The sequence below is a fragment of the Osmerus mordax genome, chromosome 2 (genome assembly GCF_038355195.1).
Source record: "Osmerus mordax isolate fOsmMor3 chromosome 2, fOsmMor3.pri, whole genome shotgun sequence".
Lineage (NCBI taxonomy): Eukaryota > Metazoa > Chordata > Actinopteri > Osmeriformes > Osmeridae > Osmerus > Osmerus mordax.
In genome coordinates, this window is record NC_090051.1 from 16,348,248 (window position 1) to 16,363,147 (window position 14,900).

General features: G+C 41.0%; 1 protein-coding gene across 1 annotated transcript in view; it reads right to left on the bottom strand.

The window, feature by feature from the left end:
- lrp1bb (low density lipoprotein receptor-related protein 1Bb) overlaps nucleotides 1–14,900 on the bottom strand; it is a 149,121-nt gene that overhangs the window by 101,164 nt on the left and 33,057 nt on the right. The window contains exons 2-4 of the mRNA XM_067261105.1: nucleotides 13,680–13,720; nucleotides 12,560–12,682; nucleotides 4,399–4,536 (exon numbers count right to left, since the gene is read on the bottom strand). Coding sequence (XP_067117206.1) covers nucleotides 4,399–4,536; nucleotides 12,560–12,682; nucleotides 13,680–13,720 — 302 coding nt within the window. The remainder of the gene's footprint in view (nucleotides 1–4,398; nucleotides 4,537–12,559; nucleotides 12,683–13,679; nucleotides 13,721–14,900) is intronic.

A 14,900-nucleotide genomic window follows, 5' to 3' on the forward strand; every position in this document is an offset into this window, starting at 1 on the left:
ACACTCATAGTATTCTCATCTCTAAGGCTTAGTCCTCCAAACTCCTTAGAACTTTGTGGGAAATGGTTTCTCATTTTGATAGAATAAGATAACACATACAATTGTCTATACTGTAGCATGAAGACCTTACATTATTGAAGGGATTTGAAAAAGTTATAGTCCTCTTAAGTATGTCAGCTTTGATCTGACACATAACTGTCCAGACAGTGTTGAATGAATAGGAAATTGAACGATACATGCATGTGTACATGTTATTTTTCCGAAATATAATCCCACAGCTGAAAACTGGGGCTGCAATATGACAGTGAATGTTGTTAAATTCTCAAAGTAAAATATTCTGCCGGAATTGAAAATTTGGTGCACTGCCAAGTAGCTGACATGCCCTTATAATATAATATCTGCAGAAATATCATAAGTATCTGAATCTTCCAGCACACAATGAAATTTTAATTCACCACACTCCTGAGAAGGAAAATCCTCGGTAATAGGATTGGATTGCACCAGATTGTTTCCTTACATTAGGGACTACAATCATATGAGTGACAATACCCCACCAGACTTTGAATAAACAAAGTCAAAAGCATAAAATATTGATTCAAAGTGTCTGTTCTTACTCCAGGAGACTGTCTTTGTGTTAGGCCCTGACAGTTAAACCAACCGGTAACATCCAGAAAACAAGGAGTTGTGGATAAAACCGAGATGGCCAAACCTGCCAAATTATGAATTAATTGGTTCAGTCATCAGCAATTTAACAGGGGGATGCACTTGAAGTATTGTACAACCAACTTTCATGGTTATGCTTATCTATTATAAATGACTGACATTTCGGTGCAGACTGCAGCATTCCCTTTAAGACACATTTACTGTAGAACACCTAAGGACAACCAAAATAGCTTTTTGAAGTCCCACCAATCTGAATGATGAATATAAAGCAGCTTTCACTACTCCACAGATGGACTACAACATATGAGACCTACAGTTGAGGAATAAGAACTTCTCACTGTATTCCATTCGTTGGAAGGCTTCAAACTCACTAAATATGCTAATAGATTTATCTACAAGGCTGGATGGCATAACATTTATAGTAACTAATTTTTTGGAAAAGGGGCATTTCTTATCACAGTCTACTTCACCCTGGAGAATATTGTCTGTTTGTTTGCTGGAATTGTTGGTAATGAAAAGTTAATCAAGTGAGATAATTGAATATTGTTGAGAGGCATAGAGAGGAAGAGAGACATGTGTGACATTGTTTTCCATAACTCTATGCTGGCAGCTTCATCCATTGACAAAGTTTATTCTCCAAAATTGAAAAAGGCCATGCAATTAATTTATGTTACGGACAGTTTACCTAAGAACACTCATTATCTGTTTATACAAACAATAAAATGTCCATGATGCATTGGAAATATACTGTGAAATTAATCTTGGATGTGGTTGTAAAATCAGGATTACCATTTCTGAAAAAAAGTGTGTGGAACTTCAATGTAAAACCTATATTGTGTAAAAAAATAAGTGGACAGCAAATAAACGAGCTTTTGGAAGGTCACGGTTTGACATGATAATCTGCATAGTCTTCATCTTAGGATAAAAGCACAGTTAACCTATTCACTGTAGCGGTCCATTATGTTCTTCTAAGCTTGACAGAGTCTATCTTTAACTTAACAGAGTCTGTCAAAACAATGAAGTTTTGAAGACAGCTACTGTGCACCTCAATGGATGCTAGGCTCAGGTCCCATGACATCTGTAACAAAGGGATTTCCTTATTTGTTTTATTTAAACATATCTACTGTTCCCCTTAACAACCCAAAGATAATGATATTTGTCAAAGAGAGAAGTGCACATTAGTACAACTAGTATGATTGTATGATTTGCCAGGAGCCAGTCTTACCTGGGGTCAGCACTGTCATGGCATGTTCTTCAGAAAACTATTTGAATTCAATTGAATTGGTTTTGTATATCTGACTTAGTCAATATTAAATACTTTCAATGATTTCTAAGTCTAATTCAGGGTTTGTGAATGCAGTATTCAGTAAATCACCAATAAATGAGACATTTAAGTAAATGAAAGGTAATTTCCTAAATAGAAACCTTAATAGAGAGTTTAACGGTTTTAGTTGAACATGATTAGGATGGGGAAAAAAAATGTGTAATGCCCATGAGCTGTTTAAATGTCAACAAAACTAAATTACTTAATACATCACAATGTGCACAGGCAGTTTGAATATCGCAATGTGTGTGTAAGCTACGTCATAAACGTATACCTAATTTACAGGTTTATTTTTCCTCTGACCACACCTGTTAGTATCATACCACAAACCGGCACACTTAGCTTTAATTTGGACCCTGAAAATCTGCGTTGGTTTAGAAAATACACTGTGTAAACAGAGCCAGGTGGCTTGGTGGAAAATGTTGATCATGTTTCAATAAGAGGCTGCCATGAGCGTGTGATTTTACATAAACAACTTTCTGAAGGTGAGGGTCTGGGATTTTGTGGTTTCCCATATGGACCCTTTGGTGGGTGTCCTCTGGAGACAAGTATGTATATTCATAAGAGGTGCGCAGGATAAAAAGTTTTCTGTGAGCCCCAGCTGGTTTCCTCTAACTTTTTGTGACCTTAATTCTCAAAGAGTCAGCTCTGTATGAGCAGATGAACAGCATGTGTCCCAATGCAAACTGAGCAGAAGTTCACCGTTGGTCAAGCTAAAAGAGAGCACCCCCCCAAAAAAATAAAGCATTAAACAAAATGCAGCACTTCTGCATATTCCCTGCGATACCACTTTACAGGATGTCTTTGAGGAAGAGAGTACATTCTGTACAGTTCATTACTGGCCAGAGACATGGGTAGAAAAGTGCTCTGTTCTGAATGTTTTTATTTTGGGGTTCTTTGTGGAGGAAACCCATTGTGAGCACAGGGAGAACACACAAACATCATACAGAAAGGCCTGGAAGACACCACACCTGAGCACAGAATAGTAAGAGCGAGAACTGAACCCAGGACCTTACTGTGTGCACGTTCGCACAAGGAACTGTGTGCAAGGCACTGTAGTATTAGTCATTTATAGCACATAAGCCTACAGTTTCATATTGGAAACAATAAAAACGGATAATAGCCGGCTCAACCAATACTATATGAAATCACTTTGTGGGGGATGGACTGAGACAAAAAAAACATTCACACAAAACTCACACAAACCCACTTATGCTTAACATTATTACAATGTACACGTAAAACCCACGTTTAGATCAATATTAATTTGGTTCTCATTTCTCCCTGACGTGAGCCAATTCATCAGTGTGAGCATACCTCACCAATGTTACGCAACCCTAGTAGCGTAACATTGGAACCGACATTTTCAGTGGTATCCAAAATGCAAGCGCTTGGGCTATTTTTAACAATTCCTCGAATCCATGGACACGTTTCTGTACCTTGCACTGAACCACTGACAAAGCCCAGCATGACCCCACTGTACTCCAGGTGACCAAACGTCATAGCATTAGCCAGACTGGCACTTCAATGCACCAACTCAACGTTGCCCACTGGGTGGCCATTGTCATATCACAGGAGCCAGGTGTCTACACCAGCTTGATGCTAGGGCTTAGCGTGTCGTGAAGCAAAACAAACCTGTGTACAACACATCACCTGGTGCTACTGTCCTACTGCGCCACTCACCTCTCTGACAAGATGGCTGATATGATGTAACCTTGGCAAAGAGCTTGACCACAGAGGACACACACAGAGAAAGGCATTTAGAACAGACCGTAACGCATACAGACAGACAGAAACACACACACACACAGATCAACCAAAGCCCTGCACAGCCACAATGGATGTACAGTAATGTTTGCAACACAACCCAAGACACATCCAAATAAACAGCTTTGGTGCAGTTCAGTTAGGAGACCTGGGTAGTGTTTGAGCAGGATATTTGACAGTGCACAGACACGTCATCTTTGGTGGTAAGGTTCTGCTTCGTGACAGCTTTCTACCTGAGAAACCCAACTTGAGACTTTGTCTCCACTGAAGTGGCAGAGAGCTATCCATCATTCCCCTGGCAGACTGAGCAAAGACCGAAGCCAGGATGGAAGCTAGAGTGGTTGAGGGGAACAAGAATTATGAGCATTTGTAACACACTTACTTAGCGGCAATCAGAGAAGCATGTGAGTTTCAGGTCTTAAATAGCTAGCCCTGTTACAGTTAGCTAGCCCTGTTACAGCCATGTGCTGAATATGATAGTGGGATTGTCGACTGACAGAATCACCTCAAGGACAGATTTGTGACAGATACGATTGGATTCCAAACCAACGTTTTACCGCAGGTCACCTGTGTCGGTGCTGCCCATCAAGTGTATCCACAAGCTCCCAGCTTCGACATGAACGATCACTCAAACGGCCTCTTACCTCGACAATGAACCCCCTCATCGTCACCATCCTCACAGTCAACAGCTCCGTTACACAGCTTGTTAAAGTGAATGCATTTTCTTGTCCCAATGCACTGTATGTGATTAAGGGGACATCTGACCACCACCTCCCCCACACCTGAAAAAGACAAAGGAGTCATTGTTAGTAAACTCATAATCAATGTATGTACCGTTAGACTGCACACAGACAGTGGAAAACACCAGAAAATGTTCCAGCAGCACTTTTGCATCTTTTCTGCTGTAGGCACACTTCCAAAACAGTTTACGACGCATACAGTACAATTACAAAGTACTAGGGAGCTCGAAAAATGATGCCACTAGTACTTCACAATTTGGCAATGACTGAAAACATCTAGAGGACAAAGGGCTTTATCACTGGCAAATTAATGGGAACGCAAAAAACATTTTTCATTGTCATTTTTAATAATGTAAATCCACAATATGCATACTGTACTGTCCACGCCCCTCACAAAGTGCTGATCCTCACAGAAACAAATCAGAGGAAAATACAACAGAGGCAGGAGCGTTTGCACATGCACTTGTGTTTACAATCGACAACATTGTTCTTTACACACAACAGCTGTTACGTGCAACACTAGGCTTCTGAAAGCACAGTGAAACCTATCGCACAGTCGCCACAGTCCTCCCTATCCCCACAAACAGCAGAGAGCAGCTGCTCAAGGATTCATGAGGCACATAGGTGACCCTCATCCACGTGGCTGCCACGAGAGCACATAAAATACATCTGACTGGTGTGCGAGCATTGTAAATGTGTCACACTAGACCTTAACTACATTGGTATCAATTACCATAACTGCAACACAGCCACTTAACAGGAGATTTATGGTCCACGTGACAGGATCTCTTCAAAATCCCTGGACTTCTAATGGACGAATCCCCAACCCAGAAATACTTGCACCATCCTGCCCTATTCACTGTTTCATTTACAACCTTTGAGGAAAGATGATGTCACATGGTAGGAGGGCTATTTAAAAAAGGACTGCAGTTCTGCACAGGTTTAAAGAGGAGATTTGTGGACCAGCAAAAAAGTGCCTGCTCAGAGATCATAATTATTACTTTCATGTATTTGGATGAATGAGCCCTATTTTTGTTTCTCTTGTGGCTTACTTCTCGGAACTGTTCTCCCAGCCCAAGAATATGGTATATTTAGGAAAATCCAGTATTTTGAACTTTACTCTAAAAGTTCATATTTCACACATGAGCAAGGCCCTTTACACACAGCTTATCTGAGATCTATAATCATTGTTCACCAATTAGGTTTTATATTTGCCGTGATATCAGATTGGAGCAGACCCAAACGCATACAGTACAGATGATACAATGAGCAATTAGTTGTACACACATTAAGTGGCTTCAACAGCTGTGACAACAACTTCCCTTGGAAAAAGACAATAAAGAATAATCTATCTATTAGCATTTGTGTTTACAGAATGGTATAGTGACTCAATTGTGTTACTGTTGGTCTCTGTCAACTAGAAACATCCTCAACATTTCCAGTTCTCTCACTGCATGCACTGATCCAAGGCAATGAAACGAGAAGGTGTCATGAATATTCAGTGATTTTTTTCACACAGATGCCATCTCTGCATTCCTCTCAGTTCTACACCAAACTACCAACCATATTCGGCTGAAGTACAATACAAGGCACAGACACACAACAGAAATTCAAACATCCAACAGTAAGAGGATGCAGAATAAACGACTGTAAGTTAAGGGTTCATTTAACTGTAATAGACATCTTGAAGGTAACTGTAAGGGCGGTGGAGTATAGAGTCCATTATATTGCTGATATTTACAGTATGGCCCCATTTGTTGTAGACCCAAGTGAAAGAGCATTTGCTTTATAAATAAATTATGTATATTGATGAGTTAACCCTGCTCCTTTTAAACCAACGTGTTTCACAACAAGTTAATCTATAGGGTATCGGCTTTCCATTTACTGTACAGTGTACATTAAAGATGTTTGCATCTATATATGTACAGTATATTATAATTAAGGATGACAATTTGAACGGCAACACTAATCCTTGCTTGCAAATATCGATGGGGAAATGTTGCTGGCAAGCGCAGCTCACATGCTTCCTGTTCAAGGGCTCTTGTGCTTCTTGAGATCAAAATATGTAAACAGAGTGGGACTTCTTGGCACAGTCTGACTGTGGATTATAACTTTAAATAAAAAGTAGGAAACAGGATATGAGGGGATCACGCAGGTATGAGGTGGTTCAATAGCTTTCTTTGTTTCCATTGAGGATATTCAAACTTTATGTTGCCGGGAAGAAAATATGCAAATCTCATTCTCAATTACAGGGGGGTTTGGTGGATAAGGCCACAGCAGAGGGAACTCAGGGAATCAGATGCTTTCCCCTGGACAAGTTGCTCACCCCATGAGCTCCACACAATCAACGCCACACAATTCAAAGTAATATAATGAAAGCTTTTTTGTCCTTTTTATTAACCTGAAAAATATATGCTATGTCATAGCCACAGCCAAAACAAATCATTCATCTACAATACTTTTCCACAGCCTTTTTAAATTAAAAAGCATGATATTTACCCTCCTTGGAGAAGTGAATGAAGAAAAATTAGCTGGGACTGACTAATCCCTCTCTATTTAATGTGCAATGAAAGCCTTCTGGCTGGAATTTCAGTGGCTGTGTTCATTATGATTATCAGTTTCATCAGAGCCGTACCACCGGTATGTGAGAAACAAGGAATTCTTGGTAGAAAATTATTGAGAATCTATGACTGTGGAACTCATTGACTTTGCTTCGTGTTTGAGCATTATATAGTGTAAAAACGATGTGAAAATGTTTTGCTTCACTGTCTGTTGTGTTACCAGTTCAGACAACAGTGTCCTGTTCATACAGCGTGACTGGATAAATACCAATTCCTGGATTAACCCCTTTCCCAATAACGTCTGTGGGAATGTTTTCCAATGAAGGATGTATTGATGACATTTATCAGTGTGAGGGATTTTTTCCTCATTACAATTGCAAGGCATTATCATAAAGAGGCTTTAATTTATTAACTACGTATTAATTGTTCACACTTCATGAACAGGGTGGCTGACGTACTGGAATCAGCTTTGAAATCAGAGAATTAAGTTATCCCAGTAAGTAATGACAAAAAGTAAATACATGGGAGTATGAACATAACGACTGACCACAATGGCCTTAACAACCTCAAGAAGAACACTCTTCAGAGAGAACCTTTTTGCTGCATGACCTTCAGGTTCATGACATTTGAAATGTTGTATTCAGCTTGAATGAGACTCTCCCCTGTATTTGTCTGACCTTAGACAGAGAGGCAAATTGTTCCGATGACATATAAGAGTTGAGGTTCCATTTCATGGTTCTGCAGTCGCCCACCTTGCAGCTGCACTTCCCAGTGCAGTTTCATTTTCGCTGCCTCTGCCTGTCGGATATACTGTGTCCATAATATCCAACACACGTAATACAGCACCAGACACATAGCTACATTTACAATAAAATCATCAGTGTCGAGAATATAAAATATTCTTTATCCAATTTTTCAGAATCTTTCATCCAAAGATGATTTACTTCTCAGCCTTTGCAGAAACAGAATACTATACATATTACTAACCCACAAACATGTTTACTAACCAAATATGGAGTCACATACAGGCAGTTATATTATATACAGTGAGAATGCCCCATTCATTAACTACTGGACAGGGATTTGTTTCTAGTCTAATTATAAATACTCAGAAAAATATGACTTTGCGAAAGGTCCTCGTCCTGACAGTTTGGTATGCAGATTGATTTGGCAATTTTTTTGTCCTTCATCTGAACAAATATCGGAAAGGTTTATATTGGCTTTGCTTCAAAACTAGTCAGTCTGTATTCTCTTTGAGAGGCACTGACATCCATATTGATGTCTCTCCTTGTGAATGTATCTTCAAATGTCAACTAGATTAGCTGCAAGCCTTTTCTTCCGGATATGTCATCTCTGTATTCCATTTCCTTCAACATTGCAACATTGCACTGGGTTCTAATGTAGAATGTCACAACTCACAAGTCTTGCGTAGACTCTAATCACTTTGTGATGAAATAGCATGTCTCAAAACAAATACTGAATTGAAACATTTTAAACAGCGACTGTTTCAAATAGTTCAAACAACTACTCAGTCAGAATAATTCAGTATTTACACACATACAGTTACAGCATGGGAATTCAGTTATTAGTTCTTTGACTCAAGACCATTCATTTGAGGCAAATGCATTAGCACTGCACATAAGGGGAAATGTAAAACATGTCTGAGCCCGGTCAATGAGCAGTCATGACTCATGTCAAGTATGTGCATAACTTGTTAATTGTAAATAACATGAATAATTCAATAACAACAATATGTTGCAGAATTAAAGTTTTCACTTTTGTAGGCAAACATAGACAACGCTTGTTCATACATCAAATTCAAAACCACTCACAGTACAACAAAATGGCCACATTATCCTGGACTGCAGCACTACACTGAACACAACAGAATGCCATTGCTGTCATACAACTTTATTTAAGACAAGTGAAGCATTGACGCTAAGTGTCAGTAATGTTTTTTTCTGACTCACAGCACACACAGTTCGCTCTGACACTCACTTCTCCACTAGAGCGGCAGGGGGCTAACGTAGACTTTAGTACTTTGATGTTGCTCGGTGGTTTCATGACAGCCAGCCTGTCAGGTTATAAAATATGCTCTTTCTTTGGGGGGTTTCAGGTAACGTGCCAGAGGTTTTGTCCTTTACAATGCTCAATGTTGAGCATTATAGATATTAACAGTAACTCCTGCAACAGAGGTTGTGAGGGAGGTGACAAACTTCCTTAGAGCATGTCTGCTGTGTATGAAACATCGGAATAGGAGCACGGCTGCAAGTTTATTTCCAAACGACTACTTTTGTGCATTGTAAATCAACATGCAAAATAGGGCAGTGTTAAACTGCTAAAATAGATCTTTGCCTTACACATGAGAAAAATATCCTTTAGCAAAATGTCAAGGGCAGAATTGTCAGTTGACTTATTTTCATCAACCAGATTCACAAAATGCCTATTCTATTAAGAAAGACAGCTTGTTTTGTTTAAGTTTGGCATTTGTTGAGTCATAGATACACCTCCGTAAAAGACACTGAACAGCAGGCTTCTCCCATGAGCAAATCACACCAAAGCATATGAAGTACACACAGACAGACAAACACATACTCTTGCACACACCCACGCACTACACATACACACTCAAGACACTTAGCAGTGTCTATTAAACTCTTCCCCATAAGCAGATGGCACCAGTTATGGTGGATGTGTGCACCCTGCTCCAACTGGGATAGAGTGCCACTGCCACTAAATTAACAGGCTTATTTCCAAAGCCCCCTGCCTTAAAATGCAACCCTCCCCTCAGGCTGCGAAAATATTCGATTATAATAGCATAGGTGAACAGGACGCACATATCAGGTTGGAGACATTGACGGCATTGTGAAGTGAACCCCAGCGATAACGAATCCTAAACGACTCGGTGCTGTGTTTGATCTCAATCACACCCAGGCTTCAGATGTAGGCTCGCGGAAATAAACATGAGCTCCAATTACCTCCGCGTCTATGGCAGAGATACTCCGATCACATCCGAAATCATGAAAAGACAGAGCGCAGTGGGAAGACGACCTGTACCCATTCTAATGCTTCAGACGCATCCCTCCTCCCTTTGTTTCTAGATTAGGCAGAAGGCGAGAAACGTCCTGTCGGGCTCTTCTACAAGGACACGTGTACGCACAATTAAAACGCACGTTATGTTCAGGAAAGAGTCTGCGACAAGGATGCTTGTCGTCCTTGCATGAGCACACACTAATGAGGTGATTGGCATACAGTACATTTTGGATTTTCATCCAATGAGTCAACAGAGGGTTTGGTGGTCTTGGCACCCAGGAGAGCCAGCAAAACAAATATGACATGATGCAAAAGAACCTGTCCTTCAACTTCTAACAAGGGGCTTGCTACATTACCCTCTAAAGCTCTGTCCTACTGGTGCCAGTTCTCTCAGGGCACGGACACATTTACAATGCATTTATTTCAATATGGGACATGCCAGATAAAATACCCCGCAGCCGCATGAGCTTCAGCACAACTTATAGGGCATCGAAACTGCCAGAATGGGAATTAACTTTGAGAGGGTTTAAATGTTCTAAAAGAAAATATGGCAGAAACGACTACAAATGTTGCTCACCTTCAGAACATAACCATGAGAGAGAATAACATTACTATGCATTCAACAGTGGTAAAGGGAAATCGTGTTTTAACCAAATAGATTATATTCAAAGCATGTTGCAAGCCATTGCAATCATACTATTTCTAGACCCACAATGCCAGTTCTTACAAGACTGTTTTTGTTTTTTCTCCAGGATACTGATGGAAAAAGAAACCCGGGCCAGTTTGAGGATGGAGCTGGGAGAAGCCCTCCCCCTCATCACAGCGGGTGGAGCCCCCAATGGGAGGGCTCTTTGAAGAGTTCCTTTCCCTCTGCCTCTGTCTCGGGGACACACTGGGATCAACATCAGTGCTGATCTGTTTAAGCCCAGTCACACTCATCAAACACAGCCTGGGCGACGCTCCATGGTCATGTTTGACGGCAGCTACTGACCCTTTCATTATAGTCTGATCTTCTGGGCTTGACTATTCAATCAGAACGTTCAGTGGGGACTCCATCTCTCTCAGCATCTAAAGTGACCCGGTCCATAGTAGTCCACTGAGGCAAGACGAACATGAACAACTCGTATTAAATGTTTGAATTTCACTTTCAGACTGTATGTAAACACTAGATTTACAAATGATTTTACAGATCAAAAATACATACATTATATACAGTAGTCTGTTCCTAAGCTCTGAAACTGGGCGTGGGCTAAAGTTTAGGACAGGCTTAGTCTCAGCAGCACTGAAAACCAGCTCTGGCCACCGGATGTTATTTCTCTAAACATTACGATGTTTTAACTCTTCAGCAACCAGAGAATGTCTTTCTGTGGGAACTCCAGAATTGCCACTTTACCGGCTTTTCTTTAGCCATTACAGAAGAATGGTCCATTTCTATGCCTCCGTGATAACCGCCGTCGGCCCAGTCTCTGGGGGCTCTAGGCTGAGCGGGTAAACCTGTGCCCTCCAAGTCTCAGTGTAATGGAATGCAAGGCTGCGCTCCCCTCCTGGCCCTGCGATGGGGTGATTACACCTTCTGAGCAGAGAGATGCCATCCTAGACAATGGAGAAGCTACTAGCAGGAAATCTATATGTTATCGTTATATATATACTGTATCTATATGCTTTTTTAACCAGGATGACATATTCTTCTATTACAGCACATACCTGAAATGCTGGTCCATTTAAACCATTTATTTTTAGAAGGACAGTTTAACATGAGTATAAAGTGCCCTTTATATCCATACTGTATTTTCATACTCCCATGACTTTACTGGTAATGTCCACCTCACAGGGGCATTTTTGTGTAGATTATATGAGCTCTGTTGTAGCTGTGAGGATTCAAACAAAGCGATTTTCTTACGTTGCTCTTCTGTTTGCAGGGTAAAGCTGATCTAATTCTCCCTTTCATCAATACATAATCCATGATAATGAGCTGTGCCAAACTCCCATGATGAATATGCAAGGCTTTCCACCTGCAGGCATTGTAAATAAAATGGAGCCAATGCGATTAATCTAAATGATAATGGAATATCTAGTAGAGACGGAATGGCTTGGCCAAGATCAGCCTTGATAGCATCAGCAGCTCAGCACAATACCCGAGCTCATCTTCTCAGAGAAACAGGGAGTGCATAGGTGAAGGTGAAACTGATTGTGGGTTGTGTATTGTGGAAATTGTCAAGAGGCTCAAACTAAGCTACACAAAAATAATTCTCCCCGACGCCACTTTTGAATGCAATCAGTCTTCAAACTGGCTGTGTGCAGTATTCAGATACGTGCGGTATGTATCGATATCCATATCTAGCAGTGCACAGAGCATGTACTGTTAGACAAAGGCAGCTTTGAGCTCAAAGGTTACCACACCACGGTGAATGACTGAATGAAGGCTTTGGAGGGTTTGATGTTTCCGTTTGATGGGTGTATGAGTTACTTACAGCTGCCGGCTGTTTCATCGGAGGCATCTGGACAGTCAGGCTCTCCGTCACAGAGCCAGGCCTCGGGGACACAGGTCAGCTGGTCATGGCAGTGAAACTCCCCAATGTCACACAAGATGGGCTCTGGATGGACAGAGGGTGGAGAGAGGGAGATGCGTCATGGCAAGATGAGATGGATGGATGCATCACATAAACATGGAGGATATTTGTGCAATGAGTATGTTAGAAATGCTTGTGTGGTTAACTTTTGAGGTTAGGAGGTTTAGTATTCCAGCACAATGACTCTACTGTACTACGATGATGGGTTTGCTTTGAGGGTGAACATAGAATGCCATGTGATGCATATGTAAAGTCATTACATAGAAGATGTGAAGTAATGTTTGACTCAATCCCTATTGGCCAAATGACTGTTTTGTAGAAGGAATTAAGTAAAGTTGCCACTATAACACCTGGCTCAAGGCAAGCACTTGTGAGTTCAGCTTTGCAACTTGTAAACTCGAATAGCAAATCTTACATAAAATATTCATGAACTGTTTTTTTTAAACACATTGCAGATCTTTAATCTACAGAGTGAAGAGTCCATTCCACCCCTTTTTTTGTCAACTACAGAGAGACACAGTAGAGGTATTGCCACTGTGAGTGTGACAGACTTTCTTTTAACAAAGATGTAATGCCCTTCACCTCTTGGCAAGCCATTATAAAGTAGTCTTAGCAAGTTTGTTCTTATCTGACTGACTGCTTCCTCGGGTGTTGTACGTTTATTCCACCGGAGCGAAAGGCTGGTCAACTAAAAAGTCATCACAGCCTTTCAGTAGCAGGCATCTGTCAGCGTGTTGACATGTTTCCTGCCAAGGGCTGTCAAAGACTAGCCTCCATCATTCAGACGAATGACACATGCTTTGCTAAAGATTTGACACCACAATGTGACCCACCGCTGCCTCTCCTCTGTCCCGAAGAGAACCAGTAATTTGTTTCAAAGCTTAACCCTCAGACACTTGCAAGAACACACTCCCTGGCTCTCCGTCTCCCCCACTATTTGTAAGCCATTAGCGGCAGGAGTAGGGCGAGTGGGGGAGCAGGCCTGCAGTATGCGAAGGGAGGTGGTGATAATTCCACGCACCACTGATATCTGCCCCTGTGCCCTCCAGCATATTCACCACCCTGGGACGGAAACGAAAAGGTCAAACATCTCATCTATTTTACTTCTTCAACTCCCACCGATGACGTCATTAGAAATCTTCCGATTTTATTCAAGGTCTTGTTGGGCTAAGCCTCTACATTCAGACATTATGAGCACATTTGAAATATCAGTGAAAAATAGGTTCTTGATTATGAACGGAGATCACATTGCGAATGACCTTTTCATGCATAAAAATAGAAAGATATTCTTGCTGCCTTTGTCGCAAATTTATCACAATCCAAAACAACTGTCACACCCTATAACCTAATAACAATCTGTGAAAGAAAAAAAGCCGAACTAACATACTATTGATCTAGCCGCAACTAGTATGGATTGTCCTAATCAATCCTTAACAACTGTGTTTAGACTAAGTTTGAAGATGGGGTAAGTGTGTATTCAGCTTCAGGGGGGACATCACAGCATGGCCCGTTGATTAGTTCCACAGAAAACTGGATTATGATGCTCTGCTTAAGTGTCCCTGATCGAAGGACCACTCTTTATTCTCCAGCACCTCCAGCTCCATCTCTTCCTTAGTTGACTGGACTTGACAGTTGAATAAAGACAAGAGTATTATAGCACTGATGCTGTACTCTGTATTTATTCCTCGGTGGTTGCACATTGAAGAATGAAATCGCAGCAGATATAATGATGTCTCTGGTTATTCAGCCTCCCTGATAAATAAGCTAGTAAAAGGGCAAGGTATCAATAAAGACAGCCAGGGTTCAGGGGTGGAGGAGGCGTGCTCGGTGTGCACAAGTCTCAGTGAATGTTTCTCTACCTTTGAAGCTGAATTGATTACCATTGAAAACAGAGAGTTGGTGACTGAGGGGCCATTTCCTCTCCCGGAGGTGGGGCCCATGAAAGAGATGGCCTCCAGACCTCAGAGCAGCATGTCTACCTATTGATGTCCACCTACTTTCATGCTGCTCTGCCTTGAAAGCAAAGGGCCACATTTGAGTCATTTGGATGACCTCTTATGTCAATTTATTTCCCCTTTTCAGTTTCTCAAAGCTTTTCCCCTTGACTCAGAATGTTTGCTGTCACTGCAGCTTTTGCACTCAAGACTATTTCAGACAAAATATCATAACAAAAAGAAGGAAACCGAAAAGCCATTGAGGAAAACAAGATACTTTGCTTTCTCCTCCCCAATAAAAATATCAG